Source organism: Lagenorhynchus albirostris, chromosome 2, assembly GCF_949774975.1.
Source record: "Lagenorhynchus albirostris chromosome 2, mLagAlb1.1, whole genome shotgun sequence".
Lineage (NCBI taxonomy): Eukaryota > Metazoa > Chordata > Mammalia > Artiodactyla > Delphinidae > Lagenorhynchus > Lagenorhynchus albirostris.
Genome location: NC_083096.1, coordinates 135398688 through 135415532, shown reverse-complemented (window position 1 = coordinate 135415532; position 16845 = coordinate 135398688). Strand labels below are relative to the sequence as shown.

The 16845-nt window shown below is 40.6% G+C and overlaps 1 protein-coding gene across 1 annotated transcript in view; it reads right to left on the bottom strand.

Annotated features, from left to right (window-relative positions):
* Nucleotides 1–9130, bottom strand: part of C2H1orf87 (chromosome 2 C1orf87 homolog) — a 116365-nt gene extending 107235 nt beyond the window's left edge. The window contains 1 exon segment of the mRNA XM_060142563.1: nucleotides 9024–9130. Within this exon segment, the coding sequence (XP_059998546.1) occupies nucleotides 9024–9130 (107 nt within the window).
* Nucleotides 9131–16845: the final 7715 nt, after the last annotated feature.

Here is a 16845-nt window from a genome sequence, read left to right as displayed (position 1 = left end):
TCCAAACCCATAGAATGTACAACACCAAGAGTGAACTTTAAAGTAAACCATGGACTTTCCATGATTATTATGTGTCAGTGTAGGTTCATCAATTATAACCAATGTACCACTCTGGTGAGGGATGTTGATAATGGGGAAAACTACACATGTGTGGAGGCAGGAGGTATATGGGATGTCTCTATACCTTCCTTTCAATTTTGCTGTGAACTTAAAACCGCTGTAAAAAATAAAGTCCTAAAAAAAGTGTACTGCATAAAAATAAATCTGTGCTTTCTCAAAATTATAAGTGGTTAAACTATATGTGGCAAGGTATTATCTCTTTATAGAAAGTTTCCCTGTATGTATACAAGAACTTATGTTTTGTTTTGCTCTTAAACCAAACTAGGATTATACAGTTTTGTGATCTTTTAAAATTTTTCCAGTTAACAATATAATGTGGATACCTTACACATCAATGTTTATGTATCCACAAGAACATTTAAAGTGTCTAGATAGTATTTCATTGTATAGATATACAAGAGTTTATTTAACTAGTCCTCTATTATTTGGGAACATTTACTGTTCTCAAATTTTTACTAGTTTAAATATTGCTTCTCTGCTGGACATTCTCCTTTTCTCCGACTTCCTTGTGTCCTCATCCACCCTGAGAAGCTGAGCTTTGTGGACTGATCAGCTGGTCAGCTCCCATGTCTTCTGATTCTGGCCCTGGCAGGAGACTGGTTCTCCCTGCAAGAGTGTCTCAAGCTACTTGTGTCTTCTGCCCAAAGGTCACTATTTTCTCCAGGTGGCCTGAGTTACAGAATGCTTCCATCTCAATAACATTCCCCTTTTCCAATCTCTGCAGACCTTGCAGCTGCTAGCCCATGATTCCTGTATTATATCTTGCAATTCTTTTACTCTTGTAAACAAATCCGCCTAGAATCATCCTAATTTGAGTTATGTAATCTGTTTCCTACTGGACCCAGACTTGTATATGCTTGTGTACATTTTTGAAACCAAACCATTACATCTACCCATAATTATTTCCACAGAATTGATTCACAGGTGGTGATTTGATGCCAAAGTACATACACTTTTAAGGCTTTTTATAAGTATATCTAAAAAACAATAGCATATGAGTACTCTTTTTCCTAAACCCTTGTCAACCTTGGTATTTCCATTATAAAAACATTTCCAATTTGATTGTTAGAAAATAATATCTCACTGTTGTTTAAACTTCTTTCATTACCACTCAGGTTAATTCCCCACCCCACTTACCCAACCATACATATATATCTAGTGTTCATTTTTATTTCTTCTTTTGTGAATTGCCTGTCTAGATCTTTTGCCAGTTTTTGAAACTGGGCTGATCATCTTTTTCCTATTGATTTGTAAGGGCTCTTTATACATTAAGAGGATTAATTTTTTCCTGTCATATATGTTGTAAATAGTGTTTTGTTTTTGTCTTTTACTATTTATTATATTTTTGGAAGTGTAGGATTTCAAATGGTAAAGTAACAACTTTTACCTCACAGTCTCAAGATTTAAGATCAATGGCCACCATTGATTTGACATTTACTCACATAAAGCCCTATACTCTAATTTAAAGCTCTATGCCTATGTCTTGGGCTGGAGGCTTATGTCCCAAACAGTATCTCATGCTCCTTTTTACTTCTCACAGTGTTTAGAATAATAATAATAACTTAAAACCTATTGTAGGAGGTTAATAAAAAAGGAAAAAAACAGTGGAAGGGGCATAGGAGGAGTATGATTTTTAGCATATTACTTCATTTCTTTGAACTTGTGAAAACATAGACAATTGTTTGTGCTCTGATATCGTTCTGTTTTAGGGACAGATTGAGTTCATGGATAGTAAGGTAATATGTAGATTATATAGCAAGAAATACAATAAACAAAGATAAAGTATTACAATTAGTTATTTCTTTAAAAAAAAAAGAATAAGTAGGTATTTGAATTTTTAAATCACAAAGTTTATCCAGGCTTTATGTAGGGACTATAATTGATTATTGCTACCATCTCCTGCCTGGATTACCATAATGACTCCCTAAATGGTCTCTCTCATTTTACTCATGCCTCTTCCAGTTTATACTCCACTCAGCAGCCAGAACCATCCTTTAGAAAGCATAAATTCGATTGTGTCCTCCACTGCTCTCAATTTTCCAATGTCTTCCCATTCTACATAGAACAAATCCAGAGTTCCTACCAGGGGCCACGTGGCCCATGATCTGAGCCCCGAGGGCCTCCCTGATCTCACTTCCTACGCCCCTCCCCTTGTTCACTAGCTCCACCAACTCTAGCTTCCTTGCTCCATAGTTTACTCTCTGTGTAGAACTGTGGAGGCACGGGGATGGTGATGAACACCTGTGGTGTCGCTTGGTACAGACTGACTCTCAAGGGTGGAAAATCAGCAGCTATGCAGCTGCCCTGATCTCTGGGTGCTGTGCTCCTGGGAAGTGACACTTTGGCACTTTGTATGAAGCAGGCATAAGGCAACCTAGTACCAAAAAAATCTGCTTAGACTCCAGATGCTCAACTTAGGTGCTATTTGTAGCAGTTGTGGGGGAAAGCCAAATGTTCAGTATCTGGAGAACTTGGGGTCTGTGGGAAGTTGCAGCCTCTTCTTCTGGGGCAGGAGAGGGAAGAAGAAACTACTAGTTTTATGGAAAGTTGGAATCTGGTGAGCCACACCCACTGGGATAGAGTTGGGCTAGTCTTAGCCAGCTCACTGCTAGTTAACCATGGATAAGTCTCATTGGGTAGTTCTGACTCATCTCTACACAGTCTCAGTTAAATGCCATTTGCTTAGAGACGCCTTCTGGAAACGTCCCTTGTGATTCCATATACCCTTATGACCCTCCTCTATTTTTCCTCATTGCACTATCCTCACTCGAATGGTCATTGTTTACCTGTTCATTGTATGTCTCCCATCACTAGGATTTTAGGTAACCTGCTGTGTCCCTAAGGCTTGACACTCAGCAAGTACTCAATTAATGTTTGTTAACTGAAAAGATGTCAATTCCATACATGCATTAATTTCTAAAACTGTTAACATTAACACTTTAAAAGAGTTCAAGAAACTCAAAAATATTGTATTAATGTGAAGGGCTTTGAGGGATTAAAAAGTGACAGAATATGGGCTCCATGAGAGTCATGTGGAAAAATAAAGAATTTTATATTTATTGGCTCTAAACATCAATGTACGTTATTACAAATATTTGCTATTCTTTCCCATAACATCTTGGAGTCAGCTTCCCCTGTGCTTAGCAATTCTATACCAACAGCAATGTAACTATGGAATAAAATGCTTTGGGTCATTGATTCTTGGCATGGGAAGGAACTATAGAGTCCAACTTTATTCACCAGAAGCATCTCTACTCACAGGAGTTTCTTGAAAGGGACCCAATTCCTCTTTTATTTAACAACTCAATTTCCAGATTCTATAAATGTTCCCCTAGGCCACTTGTCACACCCTGGAGCTTCCATAATGCCACCCCTTTAGTGCTTGCACCTTTAGTGTGCCAGGATCCCTCCTAAAATGTGGCATCCAGGATGAAGCATAGTACTCCCAGGTGACAGGTCTAGTTCTGAGTATGATGCCTGCCTCCTGCCCCACCCCCCATTCCTCTATCTGGACACCTTTGGCTCATGCTGAGCTTAAACCCAAGTGTACAGGGGAAAACCCTCCATTTTATTCTCCACTCTACTCTCTACTACTACCACACACTACTGGTCATCAAAGAACTCCAAGCAGTTCTTTGACATCAGCTGAGGGTCCTACGTTTCAATTCCGTTCTGACACTATCTACCTGGAGTTAGCACTGATGCCACAGGTTAAGGGCTCAGTCACACAAGACTGCCCTGCCCCCTTCAGGTGTCAGTCACAAGTCCAGGTTGGTACCTATATTTCTGACAGGGTGGCTATAAATTAGGATTCCCACAATTCCCTCCTCAGGTTTGATGAATTTGCTAGAGTGCCTCACAGAGCTCAGGAAAACCATTTACTTGCTAGATGACTGGTTTACTGTAAAAGGATACAACTCAGGGACAGCCAGATGGAAGAGATGCAGAGGGCAAAGTATTTGAGGAAGGGCATGGAACTTCCATGCATTCTACAGACATAACACCCTCCCAGCACATAGATGTGTTCAGCAGCCTAGATGCTCTCTGAACCCCATACCTTTGGGATTTTTAGGAGGCTTCATCATGTAGTTATGATCAATCATTCACTCAGTCTCCAGCTTCGCTTCCCTCTAGGAGGATAGGGTGGTGTCAGGCGCTGAAAGTTCCAAGCTTTTAATCATGGCTTGGTCTTTCTCGTGACCAACCTCCATCCTGGAGCCACCCAGGATCCCACCAAGAGTATCCTCATTAGAACAAAAGACACCTTATCACTCAGGAAATTCTTAGGGCTTTAGGAGCTTTGTGTCAGGAGCCAGGGTCAAAGATTAAATAGTAGAACAAATGATACTCCTAGTACTCTTATCTCTTAGGAAATTGTGAGAGTTTTAGGAGCTCCATGCCAGGAGCTGGGTGGGAGCAGAGACCAGTATGTATTCTTTTTTTAAATTGAAAATTTTTTTCATTTTTTATTTTTTGGCTGCACCGCACAGCTTTCGGGATCTTAGTTCCCCAACCAGGAATCGAACCCGGGCCCTAGGCAGTGAAGGCACGGAATCCTAACCAGTGGACTGCCAGGGAATTCTCAGAGACCAGTATGTATTCTATTACTTCACAGCAAGTAAAACCCAAACATTTATTCTATATAATCACTTACATGTACCCTTATCTAAAGACATACTTTACATATATTTCTCTTGATTTTATCTTGCTGGTTTTCGCTCATTTTCCTGCCAAGTCTTCCCAGCATTCTACTACTTACCGTTTACTAAAGTGATTTGTCTATCTTCCTTCAGTTGGGGATTTCAAAAAATGTTGACTAAGAACAGGGTCACACATAAATCCTCTCAACCTCTCCACCTCCGACACATTGTGTTTACATCCATTATTCAGTCACTACCAGGTTGGTATGTCGCCTATCTTAATACTATTCAGTCCAGAATTTTCTGCCTTATTTCAAGGCTTTGTGAGAAAAATGTGCCTAATGACTCACTGAAATTAACCAATACTGTGGTTAATTCCCTTCATCTGCACTGCAGTAACCTCATCAATAAAGAGAATGTGGTCAGTTTAGCATGCTCTGTTTTTTAGTCAACATGCACCAACCCTTAGTGACCATCACCTTTGTGTTTTGTTCTCACATCTAATATATTTAATTCTTTGGCCTGTAATTTTGCCAGGGATTGTCCACAAGCCTCAAGTTCTGTGATTTCATTACCAACTTTTATCTCCTTTTAGAAAATGAGATATTTGTCTCAAGTCAACTGGCATATATGTTCTTCTGGATAAGCTATCAGATGACTCATCAGGGTTCCATAGTAATATCTTCGTGTTATTTTAGCAACATGGGCCTTTAGACTTGTGTTTAAAGCACTAAGAATTGTCTTTCTAGATCTTTCCTTTTCTTGGCATCTATTGTACTCTAATTCATTCATTAGGCTTTCAATATGTACAAGACTTTGCACTCAGTGCTGAGGGTACAGATGTGCACGTAGAATTTACAGGTAAATGGGGGGAACACAGAAATGCACAGGAAATTGTCAGAGTGCAATAATCCCTATGAATGCTATGGGAGCCCACAGAGGGAGGGAAGCAGGCAAATCTGAGGCCGGTGATGGCGGCAATTCATTAGATTTGCATTTTACAAAGACGGTGCTATAGCTATACTTGAGAATTGGGCTTCTCAAACACGAATGTTGCATAGGCCTCACCTGGGAATTGACAGTGCAGATTCTGACTCAGTATGTCTGGAGAGGGGCCTGAGAGTCTGCATTTCTAACAGACTCCCGGGTGAGGTCGATGTTGATGGTCCATAGACTACCCTTTGAGGAACAAGGATTCAGAGAGTGAATGAGAGAATGAGATTAGAGACAGGGAGCAGGGTTGGAAGGCTGGTGTAGGGATATATGAGGAAAATGATGATGGCACAAACTGAGGGACACCTGCTTTACTCTTTAAGCCTGTACCTTGATCTTTTTTGTGAAAAATATGTATTCTAAGTAGGCATTGAGTATTTTCCGTTCATCTCCTGTTAGTAAGTGTCCAGGCTTAACTAAAAAAAGATGGAGGGAGTGCTATTCCAGTCTTAATTCTTAATAAGTGGCCTGACTTTAAGTTCACTGAGGCCTCAGTTGTCTCACCTCATCTGTAAAATGGGAGACTGGTTGTTATGGGTTATGTGCCTCCCCGCCAACTCATATGTTGAAGTCCTAACCCCCAGTATCTCAGAATGTGACCTTATTTGGAAATAGGGTGACTGCAGATGAAATTAGTTAAGATGAAGCCATGCTAGAGTAGTAGAGTTATAAGCCAACTGACTGGTGCCCTTATGAAAAGAGGAAATCTGTACACAGACACATATATAGGGAGAGGCAAGGAGAGAGACCTGGAACAGAAGGATCCTTCCTGGTCACCTCAGAAGGAGCAGGGCTCTGCTGACACCTTGGTTTTGGCTGACTAGTCTCCAGAACTGTGAGACAATACATTTCTGTTGGTCTAAGCTACCCAGTTTATGACATTTTCATTCAGCAGCCCTAGCAAACTAATAGACTGATTTGTACCTTGAAGATCACTTCTCTGATATACTATCCATCTTTTCCACACATCCTATAAGAAATCTGAACTAAATGTGGTTACACGAGAATAGTTCTATTTTTCCATCCATTATTAATTTGTAATTTTTTTAATCCAGATTTTCCTTATAGAGACTTCTTCTTCTTTTGGCTTTTACTTATGTTTCTTACGTACATTTTTAATTTATGGGCTCAACTGATTTACCCCAAAGAAAACACCTTCTTGAAGCCCTGGCTGAAAGGTGTAGATGTAGTATGATTAAAATGTTTTTTAGAGTCAGACTTTGGAACATGCAAAGGCATGGTAGCAGTGGGTCTGTCTTTAACTCAGCAACAAGAAGCCTCTTGAGAGTTATTTATTTTTGAACCATACAAAAATATTTTAGGAAAGCTTGTTAACTGTCCTATGTCATTCCAGCAACAGTAACATCAAGTCCATAGAAACAGAAAGAGAAAACTTATTTTAATATTAAAAAAAATAACAATTGTTTTATTGTCTGTGTCATAGAAGAAACAGAACTGTCTTTTATTTCCAATTAATGTAGTTGACGTAATGTACTCTTAATTCCTGAATCTAAAGTTTAAAGAATAAAGAGAAATAAATACAGGTACCTTCTTATAAGACAGATGGAATTTTTCTCTACTTTAAAAGGACAAGGATGCTTCCCCCACCTCCCACCTCCATTAGGAACATATTAGACTCTGATACCCCTGGAAAAAGGAAGGGGTTGGGGATGAAGGGGTTAAACAAACAACCTCAAAGAGGAATGGAAATTAGTAGACTAGCAATGTCTTCCAGGTAGAAGGAGAATTGAGCAAGGCATTCCAACTGATCTTATTTACTTTTCTGGACAACGACTGGGATTTGTCAAGATCAGTAGATCTTGAAATAATCACTTATCACAGTATCTTAGTTTCTTCATCTACAAAACAGAGATAACCTGGCATAGAATATAAAAGGGATGCCAAGTGTTTCATAGAAAGAGATTTGATTTTTTACTTAATGTCTTGTATCCATGGAAAGATTTGCCTCAATAATAGTAGCAGAACCATTTATTAAGCACGTTGAATACTTCTAGGCACTGGAAAGATGTTTTGCATACTTTTTCGCATTTGATCCTCACAACAACCCTACTAGATAGATGGATTTTATCCCCACTTGATAGAATCTGAGGCCAGAGATGTTAACTCACTTTCTCAATGTCAAAAGTCTAGGAAGGCACAGAGCCAGGATTCAAACTCACATCTCTCAGGTCTGTAGGGATCTCAAATGTATGACTCACGTGCTGTAAAGCTCACTTCCTGTGCCATGACAGACATTACTAATTGATTACAGTACTCACTTTGGAATCTCTTGGGGCAACCGTACTGATTGGTGGGGAGGTAAAGCCCATTTGCCCTTCTAAAGCCTATACTCCATAACAGTAGTCCTCATGGCCTCATCTTCAGGGATTCTGATTTAATAGGTCTTGGGTTGAACCCCACATCTTTACTTTTAAGGACTCTCTGGGTGATTCTGATGATAGCCAGGTTTGGTGTCCACTGCTTTCTGAACCTATGTTCAATGAGGTTAGATCTTTATGTTTCTCTATTTTTTTGGTCTGTGGGTTTCTGAAATAGAGGAAAGAACTAAGGAAATCATTTTAGGAGGGAAAGGCAATTATTAACGGGCTGCTATTTATGGAATATCTACTAGATGAAAGGCAGGGTTAGTATCTTCTTTTTCTTATGCAAACCACCAAAACTCTGGAAGGAAGAACTGGTCATACTTTTCTGTGCCAAACATCTAGAGAATTTTAGCGATATATGAATGTCCCCCTTCAAGTGTGACTGTGATGAGTTTAGAGGAAGAAAGCCCTCTTAGTTATGTTCTAAGAAGCCCCTATTGGAGGAGTATGGATTATGAAGAAAAGTAAGTGAAACTCTTACAATTGATGACTCATTACCAATCCCACTCCTTTAATTCATAACAATTTGATTAACAACCTTCCCCTCTCCCTCCCCACCCCCCCAAAATGACTAAATGTGGTAGATTACAAACCTGATGAGAAGAAGCAGCAATGCTCCATTAATATTTATAAATGTCTCAATGCTTATATTTCCCATCTATTTGGAAAATCAGCCCAAGTAATTAAGGAGTATGGGGAATTACAAAGATGAAAACTTTAGGAAAACACTGTGCATAGAAGTTATCAACACTATTTTACTTTTACTGTTTCATCTTAATGACTTAATTTTCCATGGACAGTGTTTTTAAAATGTAAATTTCTGGATTAAAGAAAAAACTTCATTATCATCCAAGCAAAACAGGTATTTTTCAAATAGTAATCTTACATCTTTGGCTTCTCCACAAGGTATCGAAAGTGTTTACTTCCAATGATTGTCACCATCATCTCAGGCATTGCATTTGATCCAGGGGCAGTCTTCCAAACTGAAGACATAATTCTCAAAACCTCTTCAAATCCTTGGGGGTGGAAAATAAGTAAAACTCTTTCTCTGGATTTTCCACTAGGCAACTGTAGCATCCTTGTCAATAATAACAACAACAATAATAATAGCGAGACCAAGTGCTTTACCTATATTATTATTTCAGTATTTCTAATAAAATCATGAGAAAGATACTCTTACTATTATCATTCTTGTCTTACAGTTGAGGGAACAGGCATAATGTAGCTAAGTAACTTATCCAATATCACGTAACAGTAATTAGCAGAGTTGGGAATTCCACCTAAGAGGGCTGCAAAACTGGTTGACAGCCATTCGGTGACGCTGCCTTCCTGTACTACAAGTCAAGTGACAGGATTCTTGTGAGGTCAGAGAGGAAACCAGGGCTTTAGAGGGACGTGTGAAGAACTCAAATTCAGTTTTGAAGCTCAGTTTCCCTATTTATGAAACCAGAATAATTCCAGTTCTGCTCTCTGGATTCAGGGATAAGCCAATGAGATCATGCATCTGAAGGAGCACTGTCCATAGAAAAGGGGATTTTTCTCGTTATCACTGATCTGTTTCTGCAACAATGCAGTGGATCTAAAATTGAGATCCAGCACTAGATATTCATTGCATGTTTAAACAGCTGTGATGCCAGGGGAAACTTAGAAGTTCTATAAACCTGGTCCCAGGCTAACCATTCCCTATCAGAGGCTCTCAGAGATTGAAAGGCTTTTAGAAATCATTCTAATCCAAATGCTCCCTCTACAGATTGGGAAACCAAGGCCCAGAGAGGGTGTTATTTGACCAAGGTCACACAGCGAGTGAGAGCATACCTGTTTCCAGTACTCTGGTCTGATAAGTAGACCAGGGTTCTTCCCCAAACCCTAGCTTCACTTAGTGTGTGGTGAGCAATAGGACCTGCTCTGCGAGGGTAGCCCCATCCCTACAATTTCTTTGAAGCTATCTGGAAACTTCAAGGACCAGAATTTGTGATTATGGGGGTCCTCTCTACCCAGCAGCTGCGTGTCAATCCTTTCCCTGGAGAGCTCAGAGGGGGCGGCCTTACCGCTCGGGCGGCTCAGGGGTGCGTGGTCAGTGCTTCTCCCCAGGATCCCGACCTACGGAAGCCTGTGGGGACCGGGGTGGGGCGGGAGACCGGAGCCCAGGAGTCGGGCCAATCACAGGGCCCCGCTCCTGGGCGGAGGCTGCACCAGCCCCCGGTCGCTAAGGACGCAGAGGGCTGTTGCTGGGCGGGGACCAGATCGCCCACCTGCGGGAGGCTGGGGCCTTCTCCGCGGGTGCCCAGGGTGTGGCTGCTGAGAGGCGAACAGTCTGGATGTTTTTTTCAAACCTGGTCTTTGGAACTTCCTCGAAGATCTGTGAGCGTCCTTCTTGAAGTCCATCTCTCTCACTTGTGTGGTCACGCCTGTCCCGCTCTTTCCCTTAAGCTTCATTTTCCTTCATGAAGTGTGGACGCAGCTGGGAATCTTACACTTGTCGCTTCACATCCAGGCTCTTCCACTGTATGGCTTTGGATAAATCCCTTCTTTTCCCTGAGGTTCAGTGTCACAACTGCAAAATGGAGGAAAAGTACTAACAGGGGCATAAAGGTAAGTTGGTGATGCAATTAAATAAGAATATTAAAAAAAATAATTTCGAGTGATATCCATCTGCCACATCCTTCATTTGAGCCAGATAAATATTACCTTATAAGTTAACAATTACCAATAAAATAACTTTATTTCGATTTTAAAGATTAAGAATACAAGGCTTGGGGTATTGAGAAATTACCCAAAACCGTACAGAGGTAATTGACAGAGGCAAGATTTGAATATAAACCTACATATATCCAAAATTTCTAGGCATTCTTTATTATGCTAAAAGTTTTCAGCAAATGTGGGTAAAGGCACTTTAAACTGACTCCAGAATGGTGTTATTTCCATTAGCAGCAGGAGCAGTCCCAGCATCCACAACCCCTGCCTCCTGCCCTCTAGCTGTGTTGTGTTTTGTGCTTTACTGTATCATCTACTGGCACATGCTACCAGAGATGGATGATATACTGGGCTCCCCTCTAGGGCTCACTCTCTAGTGGGCAAGACATACGGGCATATTCTATGATATACAAAGTGCCAGGGGAGTAGAGGAGAGGGGGCAGCTCCCTTCTCACTCCCCCAGTCCAGCTTTCATGTTGTCACCAGATCAGTCCTCCCAAGGTACAACTCTGATAAGCCCCCTCCTCTAGTCCAATGTCTCAAAGGCCTCCCATCAGCCATGGAGGATGTCCATGGTTTCAAAGTCTTCTGTGCCCTGGCCTCAAGCTAGACCTAACTCGCTATCCCACTACTTCTCCCAGACTTGCTAAACTCCATTCAACCTGGTCCACTCACTGGCCTGAATCTGCCTTTCATTTCTCTGCCCCTGTGCCTTTGTTCATTCTCTTTTCTCTGTCTACAATAACCTTCTGTTTCCTCATTGTGTCAGCCTGCTCTCCATTCTTTAAGTTCCATCTCAAATGGCCAAAAGTATGTGCCTGGGAATCAGATACCTTGGGTTCAAGTCCTGGCTCTACTATTTCAATGTGATCTTACTCAAGTCACTTAATGTCTTTATACCTTAGTTTCATCTTCTATAAAATGAGGGTGATGTTTTGTAAAGATTAATTGAGTTATATAAATAAGGCATTTAGAACAATGCCTGACACGTAAAGAGCAATATAAATGTTGGCTCTCATCATTATTATAATTATCTGTCAAGAAGCCAAACCAGATCCCAGAAGCTGAAAAGGATTTCTCCATTCTCTGTATAATTTGGTTTCTCTTTTATAAAACGTGTCTTTCTTTGCCTGTTTGCATCAGTTATCATATCTTCCAGGACGACGCTTGTGGTAGGCTGAGTAATGGCCCCCCAGATGTTCACATCCTAATCCTTGGAAGCTATTAATGTTACCTTCTGTGGCAAAAGGGACTGCGGATGTGATTAAGTTAAGGATCTTGAGATGAGGAGATTATCCTGGATTATCCAAGTGGGTCCATTATAATCACAAATGTCCTTAAAAGAGGCAGGCAGTAGGAGATTTGACTACAGAAGAGGAAGTAGGAGATATGACCTTGAAAGCAAAGGGTTCGAGTGATTTGAAGAAGAGGTCCTGAGCCAAAGAATGCAGGTGGTCTCCAGAAGCTAGGAAAGGCAAGGAAACAGATTCGCCTCTAGGGCCTCCAGAAGGGACCACAGCCTGCTGATCCCTAGACTTTAGTCTCACTTTAGTGAGACTGCTTTTGGGCATCTGGCCTCCGATTTGTGTTGTTATAAACCACCAAGTTTGTGATAATGTATTTATTATAACAGCCATAAGAAATGAATGCAATGCCACTGAAGGATCTACTTCTTTATAGACCTGGTCATACTCTATGGCTTGAATAGGCTGAACAGTTCTCATCAATGACTAGTACACAGATATCAGAGGATAAAGAAGTCTTCTATCTGCCCACAGCTTAGTAACCTGTGAGGATAAGGTGTTGAGGCTGCTGGCAGAGATCTATATCAACACATACTACCTTTTTCTCAGTAGACGAGGAGGAAGCCAGATCAGAACTGAAAATAGAGCCAGTGTGTGAAAGGTGACAAGACAAAGAGCCTAGATCCAGCTATACCTGAAGCTAGAGTCTAGAATTCCCAAACAGAGGAGAGATAAATTTCCCTTTTACTTAGGATATTTTGAGATGGGCCTCATTAATCTTTACCCAGAGAGTTCTGACTAATACAGAGACTCTTAAACTTCATGTTGCTAAGGTTTATATGTGGGGCGCAGTTAAAAGATTGAATGACATTTTAAGTTTCACTATAAATTCTGTGATAAAGCTTGATGGAGTAAATTGATCTTGATCAAATCTGATATTCTACTAAAGACTATCCTTTGACCTTATCTTGACTTAGAGGTTTTATAAATGCTAACTAGAAACATAATGGCATTGGAGGGAGGCTTTCCATAATGCAGCTGTTCTATCAGTTTGGAGGTATTTAGATGAAATTTGATGTATTTTTTCAGACCCCAGGGAGCCTTTGATTTGCCATTTCCTAGCCAAGTGACCTTGAACAAACAATTTAACTCTTTTATCTTTAAGGTAGAGACAAGCAATAACTACAGTCAGAGCTGCAAAGAAAATCTAGGTGTGTTTGACTCTAGAAGTAGCCTTTATAACCACAACTCCACACCTCCTCTGTGGGTGTTAGTTAGCCATTGTTGTTGTTAGTATTGTTACTATTAATGTTAATGTTTTTATTGGCATTGCTTTAAGGCTCTAAGTCCCTTAGAGAAGCAGATTCTGTGACAGAATTCTTAAGAAGGAATGGCCTTTTCTTATCCGGGATTTTTTTTTTTTACTTCACACTCTGCTTTATGAAATGACATAACCAGGAAACATCTCTCCGGTGGTTTATATTAAACAAGACAAAACAAAAAGCTATGCAATAAATGTCTCTGCAAGATTAAATACTGCGGTTAAAACTGCCTTCCTAGAATTCAACAGCTTTAGATTACGAGTCACCAGAGAAAGATTCCAGAGAAACATCTCCATCCAATAGAGTCAGCTCTCTCCCCTTCACCCCCCATAAAGATGAATAGCTGTAATAAGGGGACCAAAGAATGCCCCCACCTAAAACTTCATGATTTTACATTTACCATCAAACAGACTAAGGAAGAGGAAAAAATTGTCTCCAGTGTTCGGTTTTTGCCCATATAAGTCAGAACAGAATGAGATTATAAATAGGAAGCGATAAAACACTGCTCTTTTGAACAGTTTATTCAAAGATCTATAAAACTGAGGCATTTTACATTGAAGTCCCTGTCCAAAAAGAGAAGGGACAAATATGAATGTAAGATGAGCTGTGTTGCAAAGAATATGGGGTATTATACTTATTTTTTTTTTTTGCCAAATAAACATACAGGACCCAAGCCAATGATCTTTATGACTAATGGAGGATGTCAGGTAAAAAGATGAATGAGGGCAGGCTGATTTTAGAACAGAATGCAAATATGGCCAAGTTTCTTTCCTCTTTAAAATGCTCTCATGGCTCTGGAAAAACAAGGTCATGTAGCATACTACATGGGTTGACTTTGGGCCCTATATTAGTTTGGGTAGATGGGTTGACTTTGGACCCTATATTAGTTTACTAGTGTTGCCATAACAAGTACTACACAGTGGGTGGATTAAAAACAGAAATTTATTGTTTCACAGTTCTGGAAGCTAGAAGTCCAAGAAGGTGTCAGCAGAGTTGGTGCCTTCTGAGGGCGGTGAGGCAGAATCTCTTCCATGCCTGCATCCTTGCTTCTAGTGGTTTATTGACAATATTTGGTGTTCCCTTGGCTTGTAATTTCTGCCTTCATGTTCATATGGCATCTCCCTGTGTGCACATATGTGCTCACTCGACTCCAATATAACCTCATCTTACCTCTGCAGTCATTCTATTTCCATATAAGGTCATATTCTGAGATATTGGGGGTTAGGATTTCAATGTGTGAATTTGGGGGGCATACAATTTGCTATTGACTGAATATTCATGCTCCTCCCCCATCCATATGTTGAATCCCTAATCCCCAATGTGATGGTATTTGGGGAGAGGACTTTGGGAGGTAATTAGGTTTAGATGAGGTCATGAGATTGGTGCACTTATGAGGAAAGAAGGGACCAGAGCGCTTTCTCTTCATCCCGTGAGAATACAGCAGGAAAGTGTACCTCTGCAAACCAGGAAGAGGGTTCTTAACGGGAACTGAAATGGCTGTCACCTTGATTTTGGACTTCCTAGACTTCAGAACTTGAAAAGTAAATGGTTGTTGTTTAAACCACTCAATCTATGGTATTTTTGTTATAGTAACTTCAACTAACTAAGGCATAATTCAATCCATAAGAAGGCCTAACTGCTTGGATACAAAATCTGGCTCAGCACTTAGTATGGTGTTACTTCAGGCAAGGTACTTTGCCTTTCTGTAACTTTATTTCTTCATGGGTAGTACCAATGCCTACAATCATGTAAGGTTGAAAGGAATTAACAAACGTTTAGGATGGTATTTGGTATATGGTAAGGGTTTATCTTTAGCCTTCCTCCTTAGGATGATATACATGTTCTTTCTTTCTTTCTTTATAAATGTATTTATTTATTATTTATTTTTGACTGTGTTGGGTCTTTGTTGCTGCGCGTGGGCTTTCTCTAGTTGTGGAGAGCATGGGCTACTCTTCGTTGCAGTGTGCGGGCTTCTCATTGTGGCGGCTTTTTTTGTTGTGGAGCACAGGCTCTAGGTGCCCGCAGGCTTCAGTAGTTGTGGCACATGGGCTCAGTAGTTGTGGCTCACGGGCTCTGGAGCACAAGCTCAGTAGTTGTGGCACACGGGCTTAGTTGCTCCCTGGCATGCGGGATCTTCCCGGACCAGGGCTCGAACCCGAGTCCCCTGCACTGGCAGGTGGATTCTTAACCACTGCACCACCAGGGAAGTCCCACATGTTTTTTTTATGGCCTCCTTGGTTTGGCTGTTACTCCTCCAATTCCATCTCCCTCTCTTTCTCTCCAACTGAAGCTGCACCAAGTTGCCTGCAGTTCCTTAAAAACCTCCCATGGAGTTTTATCCCTCATACCTTTGCAGAAGTTGTTGCTTTTGCTTGAAATGTTTTCCTCATGACCTTGTTTCTTTCAAGATAAGATTGAATGTTACCAATTCTGTGAAGTTATCTATTCTCAGTGTCCCTAGGCAGGTAGGTCTGCTCTCTTCAGTAAACTAGCAGTCTAAATGAACCCATGGGTTAAATCCAATTCACCTGCCTTCACTAATCAAGGTTATTTTAAGATTTGCTTGTTCTCCAAGCAGCATGTCCTCCAAGCAGCATGTAGCCTGAACAATAAGATGTTTGCCTGAGCTGTTTTCTAGGACTTGGAGTCAGCTGTGTCTAGTTTGAGCTGAGCCAGTTAAGACTCGATAAGACCACCGACCCTTCAACTGGGCATGCGCGAGTGTCCACTCAGTGATCTTTTGAACGTGCAGAGGGCTTATAGCTCTTAGTTACGCCTGCGCAGAACAACCATTGTTGCACCTTTTCCCAATCACTTTTCTGCGCTCCGCATGCCTCAGGCCTACCACTTCATTATTCATTATCCCATAAATACCCCAAGCCCCTTGCCTTCTGGGCGGGGAGGTAGATTTGAGATTTGTTTTTCTGTCTCCTTGCTTGGCTGCCTTGTGAACAAACCCTCTTTGCTGCAAACTTCAGAGTCTCAGCATTTTGGCTTGCTGTTCATCTGCAAAATGAACCTGGTTTGTAACATTAACACTTATTGCTCTCAATTGTAATTACTGGTTTATTATCTTTTTTCCCTACTCGGTTTCTCTTGTTGATGGTAAATATTATGTCTTATTCATCGTATGGCCAGTTCTAAGCACAGTGCTGGCATGTAGTATGTGATCATAAGTATATTTTAAATATATGAAAGGAAACAAACATATGTTGGATAATTTGTAATAGCATAATACGAATTATGATAAGTAAAGACCATTTAACAAAAGATAGCATCTTCCATTCAAGAGTTACAATATGTCAGTCACTGAATGAGTCACTTATGTGTGGTATCTCATTTAATTTCAGTAATGTTCCTATAAGGGATATATTATTTATTTTTTTGTTCTGTTGAGGAATCTGGTCTCAGAATGCTGGATTAGACAGGACTTTTGATGGTAAATAGG